The following is a 16864-nucleotide window of genomic DNA, read 5'->3' as shown; positions in this document are numbered from 1 at the left end:
TATTTATTATTCTAAATATTATTAGTGCCTAATAAAAAAAATTGTTACTGGACGATGTCTATACAAAGAAAACATAAAAAAGTCTTTGTTAGAGGTTTTAGTAGGAATAATAAATTAAATTAAATTAAAATGTATTTATTGGAACCATAAAAAATTACAATTGTAGGGTAGTGTACGATAACAGCCACATTAGTTAAAAATAAAAACAATAGAAGCCAAAAAAATATATTTTTAGTAATCTTGTCCGTCTGTCTGTATTTATATTTGTTTCGGTATCATCATCATCATGTCGAAACTGAGGAGACTATACAAAAGTCGATTGCTTGGGTAGTTCTGTCCCAATCGTGTTTCAACCGTGAAGCAGTTGTGTTTGCATAGCTGTGTTTCGGTTTGAAGGGTGGGATATGGCGTGAATTTACAGGGTACAGAGGAATAACATCTAAGTCCTCAGGAATGGCAACGCATGGCGGGTATCATGGGCGAAACAGTATACTCTGTTATGTCCATGGTACTGCTCATGTCTATAGGCAACGGTTACCACTTTTCATCAGGTGGGCCGTCAGCTTGTTTGCCATTCTAAGTTGTATATAAAAAAAAACTGCAAAAATATACTTTACACAAATTTTATCAAAGTCGGGTCAATAGTTTAGTAGTTAGTTTTTGAATCATATTTTGATTTAAAACTTGAACTGGTTTTGTAACAATAGAAGTAGTTTTTTTTTTTGGAACGCAATCTTTATTAATAGTTTAAATTGGAACCTTAGAAAAAATGTTACGTAAAAACATACACAAAGTCATAGCAATCGTTAAGCAACTTTATAAATATGTAGCGAATTACTGACATATTTCACATACAAAAAAAACCTTCATCTATGACCTTGAATTACAGATTATTCCCAACACCTATACCTAACAAAAAAATAATTCGTCAGTTCCTGTAATTTTCGTTTTGTATGGGACGAAAACGCCATAAATAAATACAGGATATGTCACGATATCACATTAGATACGTATGGTGCAATACCGCTTTACAACTGTGTAATTTGAAAAATAATACCATTTATCTATATAAGACACTTATAAAAAAAGTAGGTCAAAGTCACAAAGTCAGAATCTAGAAAGATATAGAACTATTTACATGTGTAAAGATAGTACCTAATTCTTATAATTGGTACACTTATTTATAAGTTTAATTGCTAGATAATACTCACAGTTACGTATTTTTTTTAAGTTTCTCCAAAACACATTGCCTCTATTACTATACATTTGTAAAGATATACAACTTTTTTTTATACAACTTAAAATGGCAAACAAGCTGACGGCCCACCTGATGGAAAGTGGTAACCGTCGCCCGTAGACATGAGCAGTAACATGTACATAACAGATAATACTGTTTCGCTCATGATACCCCCTATGCGTTGCCATTCCAGACAGACATAACAGAGTACACTGTTTCGCCTATGATACCCTACTCTGTAAATTCACTGTCATATCTCACCCGACAAACCAAAACACAGTCAAAAATAATTTTATTTGCATAAACATATGTATATAATAAGTACATAGATATAATATTTTACAATCTTAGATTATATAGAGAGAGCATCGAACCGCAAAAACGGGTCAATTTTTTAATAGATAATTGTCAAATTAGCTGACTCATTTTTTTTTTTATCAGTGTTCTATATACTTACGCATAAAATGTATATTGACGTATTATTTAATAAATAAAATTAGTGTTTACGCATTAAAAAAACGCAGAAATTATAAAACAAAATAAATATAAAAGTTATAAAAGAATCACTCATAACTATTTATCATGCAAAATTGTATGAAAAAGTTGATCCGTACTCGAAGCATTTCTATGGAGACTGTCTATATAAGTGTACGATATATACTTATGGTAACACATATATTTACACAAAACACTCGACTGGAACACAGGTATGCCTGTAACTACGAATAAAACTGTCAGTTAATCTCATATTAGGTTTGTTGGAAGAAATCTCTTTTACAGACTATTTCACTATTATATTTGTTATTCTGATACAATGCCTTTTTTTATCTACAATAAAGAAAGAAAAAAAAATATTTTACTATTATTTTTATTACAATACACAAACTATTTATAAATTTATTTCCTAATAACACTCATCATCATTATCACTCATCATCAATTTCGTGACATTATTTATTTATTTTTTATCATAAGTCATTGTTATTATAAAGAAGAGACGAGCTATTTGAAACAGAAAAACTTGTAACGCTACGTCCTCTGTCATCTTTTTGCTCGCCCGTTTTTTTTAAAGTTCGCTGCTAATTTCTGTTAGTAATTAGTAATTTTAAAATGTCCTTAGCAATCATGTCCATAAGTTATAATGTTATTAACAAATACATAATACTAATTAATATTCCACTATTGGACACTTGGCCATGTGGTCCGGTAAGAATAAGTCCGGTAATGCCACCCCTTCCTTTCCCATGGGTACCGGAAGAGGCGTCTAAGGGAGGGCGAGGGATGGGCAGCAGCGTCCCTCTTAAAATATCTGCAAAGCCTAACTGCGGTTGCCAACCGGCCTACGAAGCATGCCAACTACTGGCAAAACCCCAATAAGGAGAGGCCTATGTTCAGGCAGTTAAAAGCTGGTAGCATGATGATATTGGATTTTATAGTCTCTTCTTGTAAGAGAAGACGGTTATTAGCCCATTATTATGCTGGCGATTAGTTCTCAAGTTATTTAAAAATAAAAAAAAATAACCCAAATATTACTAATGAGAATATTATATATTTATACATAATGTATATTACGAATGGGGGGAAAGGGATTGTTAGCAATGGAGTTTGACAGCCCCATTGCTACCAATATGCCTTATTAGGTTGACCTCCACGTGGTTACCCCTGGAAACCATCGTGAACAATTCTTGTTGAATTCGTCACGATGGGCTAACTGACCTACTTCATCCTCACCTATCATCCTTCACTGGTGCCCCGCTGGTGTATACCGATAGCGCTGGTGGGGTTACCATTCCAATTATCACCCATAAAAAAAATATTACGAATGTTTAATTTTGTATTTTTCTTTTGTTTGTTATAATTTACTTAGAGATGCGTAAATATTCATCGGCATATGCTTAAATATTAATAAAATATATATTCTATGACCCACGTGGGTCATATACCTATATCAATTAATCATATTGATAATTTCACAAAGTCTGCTTGTATTAAAATATTTTAATTAATTAACGAAGAAACCAATAGGCATTGCCACTGAGTTCAGTATCGACTGACATTAAGATAAAATTATTAATTATGATATACAAATTGCAAATACATCTTCACTTGTACCGCTGTATTAAGGTTCACACAAAAATTTACAAGCAAGCGTCCCTTGTTAAATTTTAATTTGTGATAGGCAAGAAATTCATTTTTATTTTTTAACCAATAAACGACTCCAATTCTTAGCTAAATTATTACATTAAGACACAAGTAAACTCTTTTAATTGAAAATAAAATCATGAAAATTGTTTCCGAATTGATAAATATATCGAATACCTGTACATAAGACATACATAAAAAAATAAATAAAACACCAATCAATTGAGATGAATAAACTTATATAATAAATAAATACATAGTATATAATATATAGGTTCAAAATTGACAAAAATATCACGTACATGTACTAATACTGTGAAATAGCAAAGTATAATACTTTTTGAAGTCGATTCATAAAAAGAAAAACATATTTCCCTAGCACTTGTATGACTTATGACGAAGGTAAAAAGAACGCAAACTGGTTGATACCGCATCAAACTGGATACACCGGTACTTTATTAGAGGCGCCTACCATAAAAATAAGTCGACATCGCTTAAACAAACAACCCTGGCCTACTTTATAGGAATTTAAAAATTTGTATCCGGTTTATTGGACGCTATATTATATACTAGTAATCCGGCCCGACTTGGCACGGGTAGATAGAATTATAACGGAAATTTTATGAACTTACTATGTTTGTAATTTATGACAATTGTTTCGACTTAATCCGGAAGTCTTCTTCAAAGGAAGTACAGCGCTTTGCATCAAAGTGTCTCGTCTCGCATGAAACGAGACATACATACAGACTTTACATACTTAGCAAACGCAGTTATTTTTTTATCGTATTTTGGGTGATATTTCAAGAGGGAAGATGCTGCCCGTCCCTCGATCATCCTTTAATTGCCTCTTACGACACCCACGATGAAGAAGGAATGAATCGAATCAAAATAAAGCCGATGTCAATTAAAACTCTTTTAAATCAAATTTAAGATTAAAAATTTACGCGCACTTTAAATAACTGTTTAAATGTACATCTGATCTTTTCATTCTCAAAGGAAATTAGAAATATTGCGAGTAATTTTATACTATTCCCCTTATGGGGAAGATGATGATTTATATATATAATTATATATATATATATATATATATATATATATATATATATATATATATATATATATATATATGATAGGAATCTCGAGAAATGAGAACCGAGTTGGGGCAATATAAGAATATGACATTATCAATAATGAGATATTAATTAAAAAAAAACGCTCAATGTAAATGCCCTGTACTTCACACTCAGCATAACAGTCACATTGAAAATGACCGAATCGAATGCCGAGCCAATGACACAACGCGACGAACAATTCACACCTTCATTGGACCTGTCAATGACCTCAATTGAAATTATCAATTGCCTTCAATCACGTAATATCAATTGATAATCACTTGAATTGGATTAATTTTAAATAGACCACGATAATAACTACTTAATTTTCTACTTGCCTCATGGCTGACTGGTTAACCATGAGGACTTAACACCTAATGGAGAGAACTCCATTAGGTGTTAAGTCCTCATATACATATATACATATGTACACTTTCTTATATAATCGTGCATTGTAGTTTAAATAAATAAATTATCAATCATATAAAATTGTTAATTCTTATTGATAATTTCGAGGACATTTAGAGACGTCTTAACTAATTGTAAGCAACTACTCAAAATTTTACAAACTCGGGACCGTTTATAGTTATTATTTTTGCACTCGGAGAATCTACTGTCATAGCCAGAACAACCATATTTTGTCACAATTAAAGTCAATTTTGTTAAAACAAAGTCTTATATAGTGAGGAGAAATCTTTCTCTCATAAAATGTGTTGTGAGTGTGTTACGCGGATGGGTGCATGACTCAGAAGTGCTAGAGACAATCTAACTGCAAGTACCGAATGTTATGTTAGCGCGCGCCGTCATTCGGTTACGTTTAATATCTCGTCAGTCAGAACTAACCTACTCCAGTACGCTCCCTTAATTCGCGCAGTACAAGTATTAAATGATATATAATATGTAACCTCATTAATGTTTTTAATAGTGTCCCGCCAAAGACATTAGAAGCGGCTCAGAAATTTCTAGAATCGGGTTAAATACCATTAATATAATTTTGTATGTAAGCAATTTTTTTTAATGCATGATAATAGAATGGTAATCCCGCCGGCGCTAACGGTATACGCTGGCCGGGCACCAGTGAGGGATGATATGTGAGAATGAAAAGGCAGATCAGTTAGCCCATCGTTATGAATACACTTGGTATTCAGCACGATGATTTCCACGGGAGACCACGTGGAAGTCGACCTGTTAATGGTATTGGTATTCCACATTACTAACAATCTCTTCCCCCCTTTATGTAAGCGCTAAGGTTTGATTTTTTTTTTTTACTGTCATAATGTTATAATTATTTTAATGAATAAATAAATAAATATTGCAGTGGATAATTTTTTTTTTTTTTACTGTAATATACATAAAAATAGAACTAGTAGGGAGCAAAACAAGGTTCATCGGTTCAGTTAGTAATTCTTTAAACATTACTTGATAGGCACTCAAAACCTTGTCCTACTATATTTAAGGTTTATAATCTCAATATGTAATTAAAAAATATCTTACACCATATCATAAAATATATTTTAATATCATATTTATAAGTTTAGTGATATGACACAAATATTACTCTATAAACATTTATTTTACACTATCTGTAACCCCCGTATTTGTTTACGTGAATTAGAATAAAAATGTTTGAATATGTTACTTCAGCTTATACTATACCAGGCTATCAAATTTCCTTGGAATTCAAACTCTAATCCCATTTTAATAATTCTATTTATACTCAACTCGGTTTAGTCTATTAATCTCATATTAATTTTCCCGCGATTTTTAATTCTAAATATAAGTATTAGTACTACTTACATACGTACTTAGTAGTACTTAATTCAAATTTAAAATTACTAATGTTCAGTTAGTAAACATCATATCAAGCGTTAAACTGCTAAACGTAAGTCTCTCCTTTGGGGTAGATTTTCCAGTAGTAATTACGCTTTGTAGTAGGGTTAGAAACCGCAGTTAAGCTTAGGATAGGTAGGATAGTTAGGATTAGGGTATTTTAAAAAGGATACTACTGCCCATCCTTCGGCTATTAAATTAAATTATTAAATCACTAGTCGCCTCTTATTAAAAAAAAAACCACGAAAAGAAAGTGGTAATCCATTCTATTCTGAAACCACACGGCAATATTACTACAATTTAGTATTAGTGATATTTAGTTCAAATTTATTATTGTTATTGGTGTACAAATAGATTTAAATTAGTAATAATTTCTTAACTGTTTAATGATTTTTTAATAGCAAATCTTTTGCTTCTTTTGTCACGTTACGCCACCGTTGTCCGTGTTGCCATTAGGCGCATACAAACCTGAGACGATTTTTCTAAACAGATACCGTTTGGTGTGCACAGCTGACTGGTGGTCCATACCTTTGTACCTGATCGGCAAGTGGAGTGTCACGCTGGCGTACAGCTCAGTTTACATCTACGTATCAGAGGTCTTCCCCACCAATATGCGGCAGACTCTGATCAGTTTCTGTTCCACTGCTGGAAGGATAGGCTCATTGATAGCCCCAGTGACACCCCTATTGGTAAGTTCACTTATTTTATACTAATATATTTATTTGTTTATTCGTTCGTTAGTTTATTCGTTTATTTATTTATTGTTATAAAGATTTATTTTGTAATAACTTTGTAATGTCTTTTACATGTCAGTAATAATGAAATGTGTGATACTAGCTTTTGCAATAGTACCATGTCATCTTATTATACCCAATTTTTAACAATTTTGGTCCATTCATTCAGCCACTGTTTAAACATATTTCATATTTAGTCATATCGTCATAGTCGTAGAATACTGACGGATATATATATATATATATATATATATATATATATATATATATATATATATATATATATATATGTGTGTGTGTGTGTGTGTGTGTGTGTGTGTGTGTGTGTGTGTGTGTGTGTGTAATCTTTGTCAGATCCGTCAGTATTCTACGACTATGACGATATTTCAGTGCAATATACTATTTATAAAATCAGAGGGAGACTTTGTACAAAAGTCGATTGCTTGGATACATACATACATATCTGTCACGCCTGTCTCCCATTAGGGTAGGCAGAAACAATGGAACGCCAAATGCTTTGATTCAAACAAACCTCTTTCTATTGCTTGGATACCTCTGTCCCATTCGTGTTTCAACCGTGAAGCAGTTGTGTTTGCATGGCTGTGTTTCGGTTTGAAGGGTGGGATATGGCGTGAATTTACTGGGTACAGAGGAATAACACCTGAGTCCTAATAAAAATAATAAATACAGTGAGTTTTAATGAGAAATATGAACATACTTATAAGTATATATAACCGCCTGTACTACAAGTATGGAATTTAAATATGTATGTATTGTCTGTGTGACCGGGTTATGTTGTATTGTAAAATCTTTATTGGACATACAATGTAATTGTACATAATTTACTTTACATTTTACCTAACATTTGTTGTGCGTCTTATATAGTACGAATGTATTAAGTTTTGTAGTCTTTGGTTAAGCTATTTAGGCGCTAAGAAGTAATCAACTAACTCACTTTCACATTAAGAATGTATACAGTACACAGACCTAAAAATGTTAGTTCAAATCTGGCCAACATTAAAAACTATGTGTTTATACCAAATATAAATTAATATAGTTATATTTATTTCTTTATATGTGTAAATACATTATTATTATTTATTATAATAAGTCTCTCGTTTGTTATAACTAGCATTCTAGACAAAAAAATAATTAGGCAAATTGAAACAATAATTCAGTTAAAAACACCATTAAAACGTCGTTAATCTTATGATAACTTTAGAATAAGGAAAAATCTGTTTCTTTTTGCAAGGCTTTTATAATTTAATGATCCAAGTTTTTGTCTCATTATTTTTTTGGGTGACATCTTATAACGTCAAATTTCATCAAAGACACCTAATACTCGTTTAGTCAAAATCACAATGTTGTTATACCTAATTATTTTCATCGGCCTCGAATTCTTTGTAAAATCATCAATGTTTTTTGTTAGTCGGAAATTATTTTGTAAATTTATAAAGGATAATAGGTTTAAGGTCTGTGCTCACTATGCCTATACTATGACCGTAATAGACCCACGTCGGATACTAAACTAAGCAACGACATTCTGCAAAGCAACTTCTGCAATGTATCAACAAAATATTATATAACTAACAACGCGTCACAATACTATGCCTTACCTATTAAAGTATGTGTATTTTCCTGTTTGTTTTGCAATGCTTAGATTCACTACATTATAGACCGCCGGCAGACACTAGTTTAGCAACCTTCCTATACCATGCGCTACATGTCTCGCTAAAGATCCTCCAGTGAAGACTGGTGAAGAATGGGTCTAGTGGATGTTGTTCCTTTATAATAATCTATGCAAAAAATCTTTTCAAACATATCGCGACGCGTCGACATAATTACAGTTGTAGTATGATACGGCATAGTGGGCACCGAGCTTTAAAATTAAGGGTAGAAAATCTCATTAGTCGATATTAAAGTTATAGTTGTTGATCATAAATGAATGGTATAAAAGTTACCTATAACTTTTATATAAAAATGAGAATTTGTGTTGTGGAAAATAAGTATCTTGAATTTTTGATTAGGTCAGTGATTTCCAAACTGCAATCAAAGAGGTATAAACATCGATCTGTGAACACTTGTATCCAATTATGGCCAAAAAATATCTTATATTTAATATCTAAAACTATAATTTCTTAATACTAAGACTCATTTATAAATAAATTTTTCGTTGCAGTCTCTCTATCATAAATCGATGCCGACAGTGATATTCGGCGCGATGTGCCTCATATCCAGTGGACTGGTGCTCCTACTGCCGGAGACCAGGAACGTCAGACTCCCTGACACAATCGAAGAAGCCGAGGAGTTGTCTCGAGTGAAAAGAAAATCGCCCGTTGAAAATGAGTTGTGAGAAATTTAGAACTTAGGCCCTTTTTCATTGTTCCTTTATTTTAATTTTTTTTTTTTTTTTATTGCAATCTATACCCACTACTTAGTTTACATGCATGTTTAATAAGTCTTGAGTCTCGTTGTATGTAATTTCCTTTATTTGCATACCTACTTGATCATGAATTAAATCCGTTACCTCAAGGTTGTCTTGAAAAAATTAATTTTAGCAATAAGGTCGCCTTATTGTACATATAGAACTGTTTCTAAAGTGTCTATCTATTGTGTTCTTTTCTTATATTTATTAATTAATTTTGCTTCAAATCAATTCTGTCAATTTAGTATTGCATTATGCAACGTACATAAGTATATGAAAGTTTAAATATACATATTTTTGTATTAAAACTGTGAGTTAAAATGTTATTTATTTAGGTGCTTACCTACATATTATAAATTGTAAAATTTTTCTGGTTTTTACAATAATGAGAGAAAGAGAGAGCAGAGTTAAAGGCAGTTAGTGGTTACAGTGCTGTTTTATAAATAGCCTCCTTCGAGCAACAATAATATTGTTGATTGAATGAGGCAAGGAGGAGGAGGAATCAAATGTACTTTTTTACATATTTTATAATTTGAATAACACGATTATATATATTTATATATGTATAACTAAATTACGCTGTCCGCTTCAAAGCTCATTGTTTCAAAAGTAATACAAATGTAAACCAGGTATCTGTACAATATATGTGTATATAAGTAAATATATTAATATTAATTTACAATGCAGTCACATTGAATTAATCATACGGAAATCGTGTTTAGAATTCAGATTAATAAAAATATAACCTTATATTGTTTCAATTAAGTCTTAATTTTAATTGATAAAGCTCGGATATAAAGTTGATAATGCAAAGTTCATTGGCCCCATTGTCTTTGATCTGAATAGCAATAGGTGTATATTACTAAAACATTGTTACGATCAATTCGACCTTAAATGTTGTTGCTTAAGTCGTATATTGCAATAAATTAATTTTCTCTAATGTTGCTGACCTTGACTATGATAATGAACTTGACTTAATATACATATACTTTATATACATGTTTGTATAACAAAATTGTAAAGTAAATAAAAACATCAAGACTTCTTTTTAGAAATATGTTTTTTTATAGAAGTAGATAAAAAAAGGAACACATTATGAATATGATTAATGTGACAAAGTATTTTTGGATTTTTGGAACCTACACGATTCACCATAAAAGTCGTACAAAAACATTCATAAAAGAGAACAATTTAAGTTACAGCATTATGTGCAAGAACTTCGTTCATTTTATTATCTCTTTTTGCCAGCAACTCAATAGGTCTTCATAAGCCATTGTAACTTTTGTAACAAAGTTGTATTATGGATGTTACAATAGAATTGAAGAGGGGCCGTTCTACAGACATGTAGTAAATTGTAACTTTATGTCGCATCAACAACGTACTTAACTCGAATGCCTGTCATTATTCTTATATCTATTTAATGAATATCATTAATATTTAATATCTCCAAACGTATTATGTATAATATACTTAGTTATATTACAAAAAAAATCAATCACCGGAATTACACTCTGATAAAACATCGACTAAAATGGCAGATCCCTTGAATAGACATAAGAAAGTCTTAGAGGTAATAAGTAAGAAAAATTTTGTGTGATTTTCTTGTAAACAGGGTATGAAGCGATGGTTTTGTTATATTAGAAGCGTGAGAATATATGTAAAAAAAAAAAATTATATTAATAAAATATGTTTGAACTTTCAAATCGCATAAAGACGTGATATTATTTATTTAAAAATAATAAATTTGCCTCCGTAGTCAAACCTATTACTTGATACTTATACATTTTTATGAGTAATCAAACAAAAAACGTCTGAGGGCATAGCCCTAAAACATACTTAAGGCGATCAGCTTATACCGACAGCGCAGACGGGGTTATCATTCCATTATCATCGATTTAAAAAACCTACCTGCCACTAAGTCATGATGATTATCAATGAATATTAGTATCTAAATTAGATACGTTTTATACTATTTCCGATTTTGTTACATTGTGTTTACTCTTCATGTAAAAGTTGGTGTAAAATGTAAAAACGTTTATAATATAAATATATATATAATATTATGTAAACATCTGGAAGTTCAAAAACTTATAAACTCCGTCTTATTTATAAAAACTAAAATATTCTGCAAACCGATTAGAGTGTTTTGTTACTGTTTTTCACATTGGGAATATAACGCGTAAGAAAAAGACAAAACACATCTACAGCTATATTATTCGGTTTATTAGACGTTTGATGTTTTTATAAATATGCAGATAAAACTGGTGACTGACTTGCATCTTTGGTCTTAATGTAACATGTTACGATGCGAATATTCGATTCGCCATAGTATTCGATACTACCTGATAAATTTACAGTAGACTGAATAAAATATCAACCTTGGCAATAATTTCCATAATGAAAACTACAACAGTATCACAGAGACTCAGTTGTTGAAACTATTTTTGAAAGATGTCGATTGTAAAATCACTAAATTGTAATATTATCGAATCTTATATATATTTTAAATTTAAAAATCGACTAGTTTCGAGAACATAGGCGACCCTCAATCATAAGTGGTTAAAATGCGAACTCAAACCTGACTAAAACTGAATCTGATTTCATGTATTAAATCTCAGCAAAAAACATAAATTAATTTTACAATTGGCAAATTTGTTGATAAGTAATACATCAATACAAACTTTAAATAGAAATCTATAAATTTGGTAAAACAAATTCTCAATTTTGACTATATTTGCTTAATGATATATAGTTAAGTAGTTAATTTTTGAGATTCGAACCATTGATAATTCACATCTTTATCTATACTCGTATTCTCATTATGAAAGTTACATTTTATAATAAAATTTAGGTCAGTCACTAGCTTTATACATTTTGTAATTTTTCATTACTTAATTTTAATTATACTAAAATTAAGTAGTGATTTCTTTGAAAAAGGCAAGAGTTAGTGATAACGTTGAATTAAGCTATTTTTCAGATTTAGTTTTAATAGTATTAATTTTATACTTAATATATAAATATAAGCAGTATTTTATGTATTGTAAGTCTATAACACATTTAATAGTACTTAGATGGGACCAATTTAATATTAATTAATTATGGTAAAATCAGTATCAACTGCATACGCATTTAATTAAATTCAGATTATTAATATTATCGCCCATTTTCATTCACATAATAAAAATATATTTTGCAGTATACGCTTCAAATCTACTCGGATATTGACCTATTAATTAAATGTACCTAAATTATTGATATTCATGTAAAAACTTTAATCAAAACTTAAATGGGCAAGCATATAAGCTTGTCTTAAACGTATTTATTTTAGACAAACGTTTTTATTTAATATACTTAAGTAATGCAATACACCTTTATTAATTGTGACAATATTAAAAATTAATTATTACTTAATTAAATTACAGTTTCATAAAAATAATTTAAACCTTTATAAATTATACAGGTACTAATCGGTAGTAATTACAATGACCTATAAATCTTGACATTTGAAACGATAAAATGCAGCAGCGTTGCCAGATTAGGTATTTTTAATTAAAAAATTAAAAGGGTGTGGAGGAATTTGGGTAATTAAATTTTTTTTACATTCGTTTTTTTGTCATTCACATAAACGTATAACTGTAAAAAAATGGGGACAAAGTGAAGGAAATCGTATCAAGTATGGGATTTTTTTTTCATATTTTGGTAGTAATAAAATTTCGCATTTGGCAACACTTCCGTTATGGAACATCACAAGAAATAATTAATAATTACTACTATAATATCAATGAAGGTAATGGGTCAATACCGAAATATAAAAGCTAGTTCACATAATTAATTATGCAAGCACAAGTCAAATGTGAAAATAGATAGGAACTACTTAAATGGGTGCTAAAATCTATCGATCATTTATTATCTGAAGGCAATAACTTAAAACCAATCGAAATCCATCTTCCCTTAACTTCTATTATTTATTACACTTTGCTTACTTAAAATGTGTTATCAGTACAAACGAACACAAATTTCACAATTTTGAAAATAAACTTTTAAAAATATAATCTGTGTATTTTATTTAAATCCTTGAAATAAAAAAAAAATAGAGAAAGTTTTAACAAAACTATTAGAAAAATGACGTAGTTAAAAAGGAAGACGAATATTACGAAATTCTGATAAACATATATGGAGAATTTTTACCATAGCATACCATATCGACTAAGGGCACTTAATGGGCAGCAGTGTCCCTCTTAAAACATCATCAAAGCCTAACCACGGTTGGCAACCCGCCTGCCAAACGTGACAACTACTGGCAACACTCTCCTTATGAAATGAAATGAGGACTTGTATCCATGGTCATTAATAAATTAAAAAAAAAAAAAGAAATTAAATGAAATTTATTGCGATGAATGTGGTAAGTTTAGATAATATTATAACCATTTGTTTTATAAACATTTTGTGTAACCTTAACATTCAGCCAGCTTGGCATGCAACATTTTTATATGTGTTATTAACAATTACTATTAATTACAAGTTACATTACTAACGTCATGCATCTTATTATTTTTCACTCCTTTACGTTAAGTCATACATTTACAGGTAATACAATACTCTACATTCAAAATTGAATTATATAATGTCGTCCATTTTACTTGAAAAATAATCTTTCAGTATATAGAAACATTTTGTAATTACCCATTTACATAGAATGACTTTAAACCTTTTCAAACACAGATCAGCAAGCGAATTTGGTAGTTTATTGTAAATTCTATGGCCAAGGCTTATGTTCAAGAGTGTTAACATCTGAAATAATAACAATAAAAATATAGTGGATCTATTGTAATAGTACTCGTAGTAGGATAGAACCCTCCTCCTGGAAACAAACCCACAACACTCAGTAATAAGACATTTAAAACATTTGTTATTGTGTTTTTACAAGCATACAGCCCGTCTGATGGTAACGATCATTGTATGCTGTGGATGCCAGCAATACTACTGGTGTCCCGTCGTGTTGCCTATCCTGATAGTGAAGAAGTATCGAAGAAATGTGTAGAAATAATAGCGGTTCCCCCTGGAAACTATCATGATTAATTTCTGATGGATTCATCATGATCGAATCACGAAGTCGCAGGTAAAAACATAAAAATACATAAATATATATCTTTCCTTTTTATATGAAAAAGTATATTTGTTACTTTTTAAGATCTTAACCAATCTCTATGAAATTTGGTATACACATACTATGGGATGAAGAAGGACGCAGTTATTATCCCTTTCTGGTGTAAATAGCCCGATAACGCGGACAAAGTCGCGGACAAAAGTTAGTACTGACATAACATAAAACTATAATATGTTCCTTCTCAAAAGGATTAGTTGAGAAAAAAATAAAAATCCTTCCATACATTTTCACATTACTATTCCGTGTAAAGCCAGGAAAATGAGTACGGAGAAAAATCTAATCCGATTTTTACTTGTATCCATTGAAGTATTATGTACAAAAATATAACGTATATAAAAGTAACTTACTTAGAAACATATCTCAATATACTACGCAGCGAGGGGAAAGAGATTGATAGCAATTTAGTTAGACAGCCCCATTGCTAGCAATATGCCTTATTAGGTCGACCTCTATGTGGTTCCCCCTGGAAACCATCGTGAGCAATTCTTGTTAAATTCGTCACGATGGGCTAACTGACCTGCTTCATCCTCACCTATCATCCTTCACTGGTGCCCCGCCGGTGTATACCGATAGCGCGGCTGGGGTTACCATTCCATTATTATCGATTAAAAAAAAATACTACGCAGCTCAATTAAAAAAATAAAACAATTATTTTGTAATTTCGATGACAAGGGGGAAGGGGTTGTTAGTAATGAAGACTAAGGGCTCTATTGCTAGCAATATATCCAACCAGGTCGACCTCCCCGTTTTCAGTTTATTACACTATGAGCTTATTCTGAGACACATGGTGCTGCTCGTGTTTGTTAGCGCCAATTACCACTTTCCATTAGGGCTTCCTCAGTTCGTATGCCATTCCAATTGCATAAAAGTTTCTAAAATAATTTATTCATACTTAGAGGCCCATTCCAGTCGATAATTTTACAAAACAAACATATTAAATTTACTCTAAAATATATGTCAACATTTTCTCCATACTTCTTGCATCTTGAAGAGATCATGCACTTTACATTTTAAGCATAGTCTGTCATCGTTGACGGCTAGCACCGCAAACCGAATTTGAAATAAAATTCAACAACTAAGAAATAAAGTTAATAGAACAGTCACTATTGCTGCTACTCGTATGAGGGTGGCGCCCTCTAGTATCAAGAGCAGGGGTGGGCAATAAATAGCAATTTCTATATTTTATTTACAATATACTGGTCCGGTAACAAATATGTTAAAGTCTGTATACCAAAAAATAATATTGGATAACAAACTGTTAACATATTCTAAAATATATATCCGATCAATATGAGCGATATCGAAATGAGTAATTTTTTTTTCCATAATCAATGGAGGAACCCAATATATAGATATCGGATCGGTATCCATATGACCTATGCCTAATCAAGAGATTCCGGAGGGGAAGGGATTGTTAGCAATGGAGTATGACAGCCCCGTTGCTAGCAATATGCCCTATCAGGTCAACCTCCACGTGGTTCCCCCTGGAAACCATTGTGAACAATTTTCGTTGAATTCGTCTCGATGGTCTAACTGACCTGCTTCATCCTGATCTATCATCCTTCACTGGTGCCCCGTCGGTGTATACCGATAACGCGGGTGGCGTTACTATTTCATTATCATCTATAAAAAAAAATCAAGAGATTCCAGATAGATTTGTTCTAAACATAGTCCTTTGACGTGATTTACCGGATATATGTTCCAAATATAAATTTTAAAATTCAAAGTTTTTATGTGATTTGATCTTAGATCCTCTAAAGTGCTGTTAAGCGTTGCCAGTAATATGTTAATATACCTATATATGTAAGTAATATAACAGTTATAACACAGGACTGCTTCATACAAACAGTAGTCATTAAACCACAGCATAGGAGAAGGGGTTGTTAGTAACATGGACTAGGAGTCCCATTGCTAGTAATGTACTGTACATAAAATTTTAATTCTTGATGAATTTATCACGATACACTGGTTACCATTCCGATAACATCTATCTATATATCTATACTTATAATAAATCTGTAGAGAGGTCAATTCTGTACATTAAATATATTTCTAAAATAACTATCAGGGGGTGATTAGTGATCGATATTGATGCCAAAAATGCAATCAGTAAAATTTTTGTCTATATGTTCGATATAGAAACAAAAACTACTCGACCGATTTTAACGAAACTTTGTACAATTATACTTCATACTCCTGGGCAGGTTATAGTATACT

At 31.1% G+C, this 16864-nt stretch overlaps 2 protein-coding genes across 3 annotated transcripts in view; both read left to right on the top strand.

Annotated features, from left to right (window-relative positions):
* LOC113509217 (solute carrier family 22 member 1-like) overlaps window positions 1-13532 on the top strand; it is a 46407-nt gene extending 32875 nt beyond the window's left edge. The window contains exons 6-7 of one of the 2 annotated variants that reach the window (XM_052902489.1): window positions 6832-7010; window positions 9235-13532. In XM_052902489.1, coding sequence (XP_052758449.1) covers window positions 6832-7010; window positions 9235-9408 — 353 coding nt within the window. In that variant the 3' untranslated portion in view covers window positions 9409-13532. Of the gene's footprint in view, window positions 1-6811; window positions 7011-9234 lie in introns of those variants that run through there. The other variant, XM_052902490.1, reaches the window with a different exon arrangement.
* The window catches only part of LOC113513327 (60S ribosomal protein L36), a 171770-nt gene that overhangs the window by 74438 nt on the left and 80468 nt on the right, over window positions 1-16864 (top strand). The window lies entirely within an intron of this gene.

Source organism: Galleria mellonella, unplaced genomic scaffold (genome assembly GCF_026898425.1).
Source record: "Galleria mellonella isolate WM207_F2 unplaced genomic scaffold, CSIRO_AGI_GalMel_v1 utg905, whole genome shotgun sequence".
NCBI lineage: Eukaryota > Metazoa > Arthropoda > Insecta > Lepidoptera > Pyralidae > Galleria > Galleria mellonella.
The sequence above is the reverse complement of the archived record's forward strand: the minus strand, read 5'-3'. Positions and strand labels throughout refer to the sequence as shown.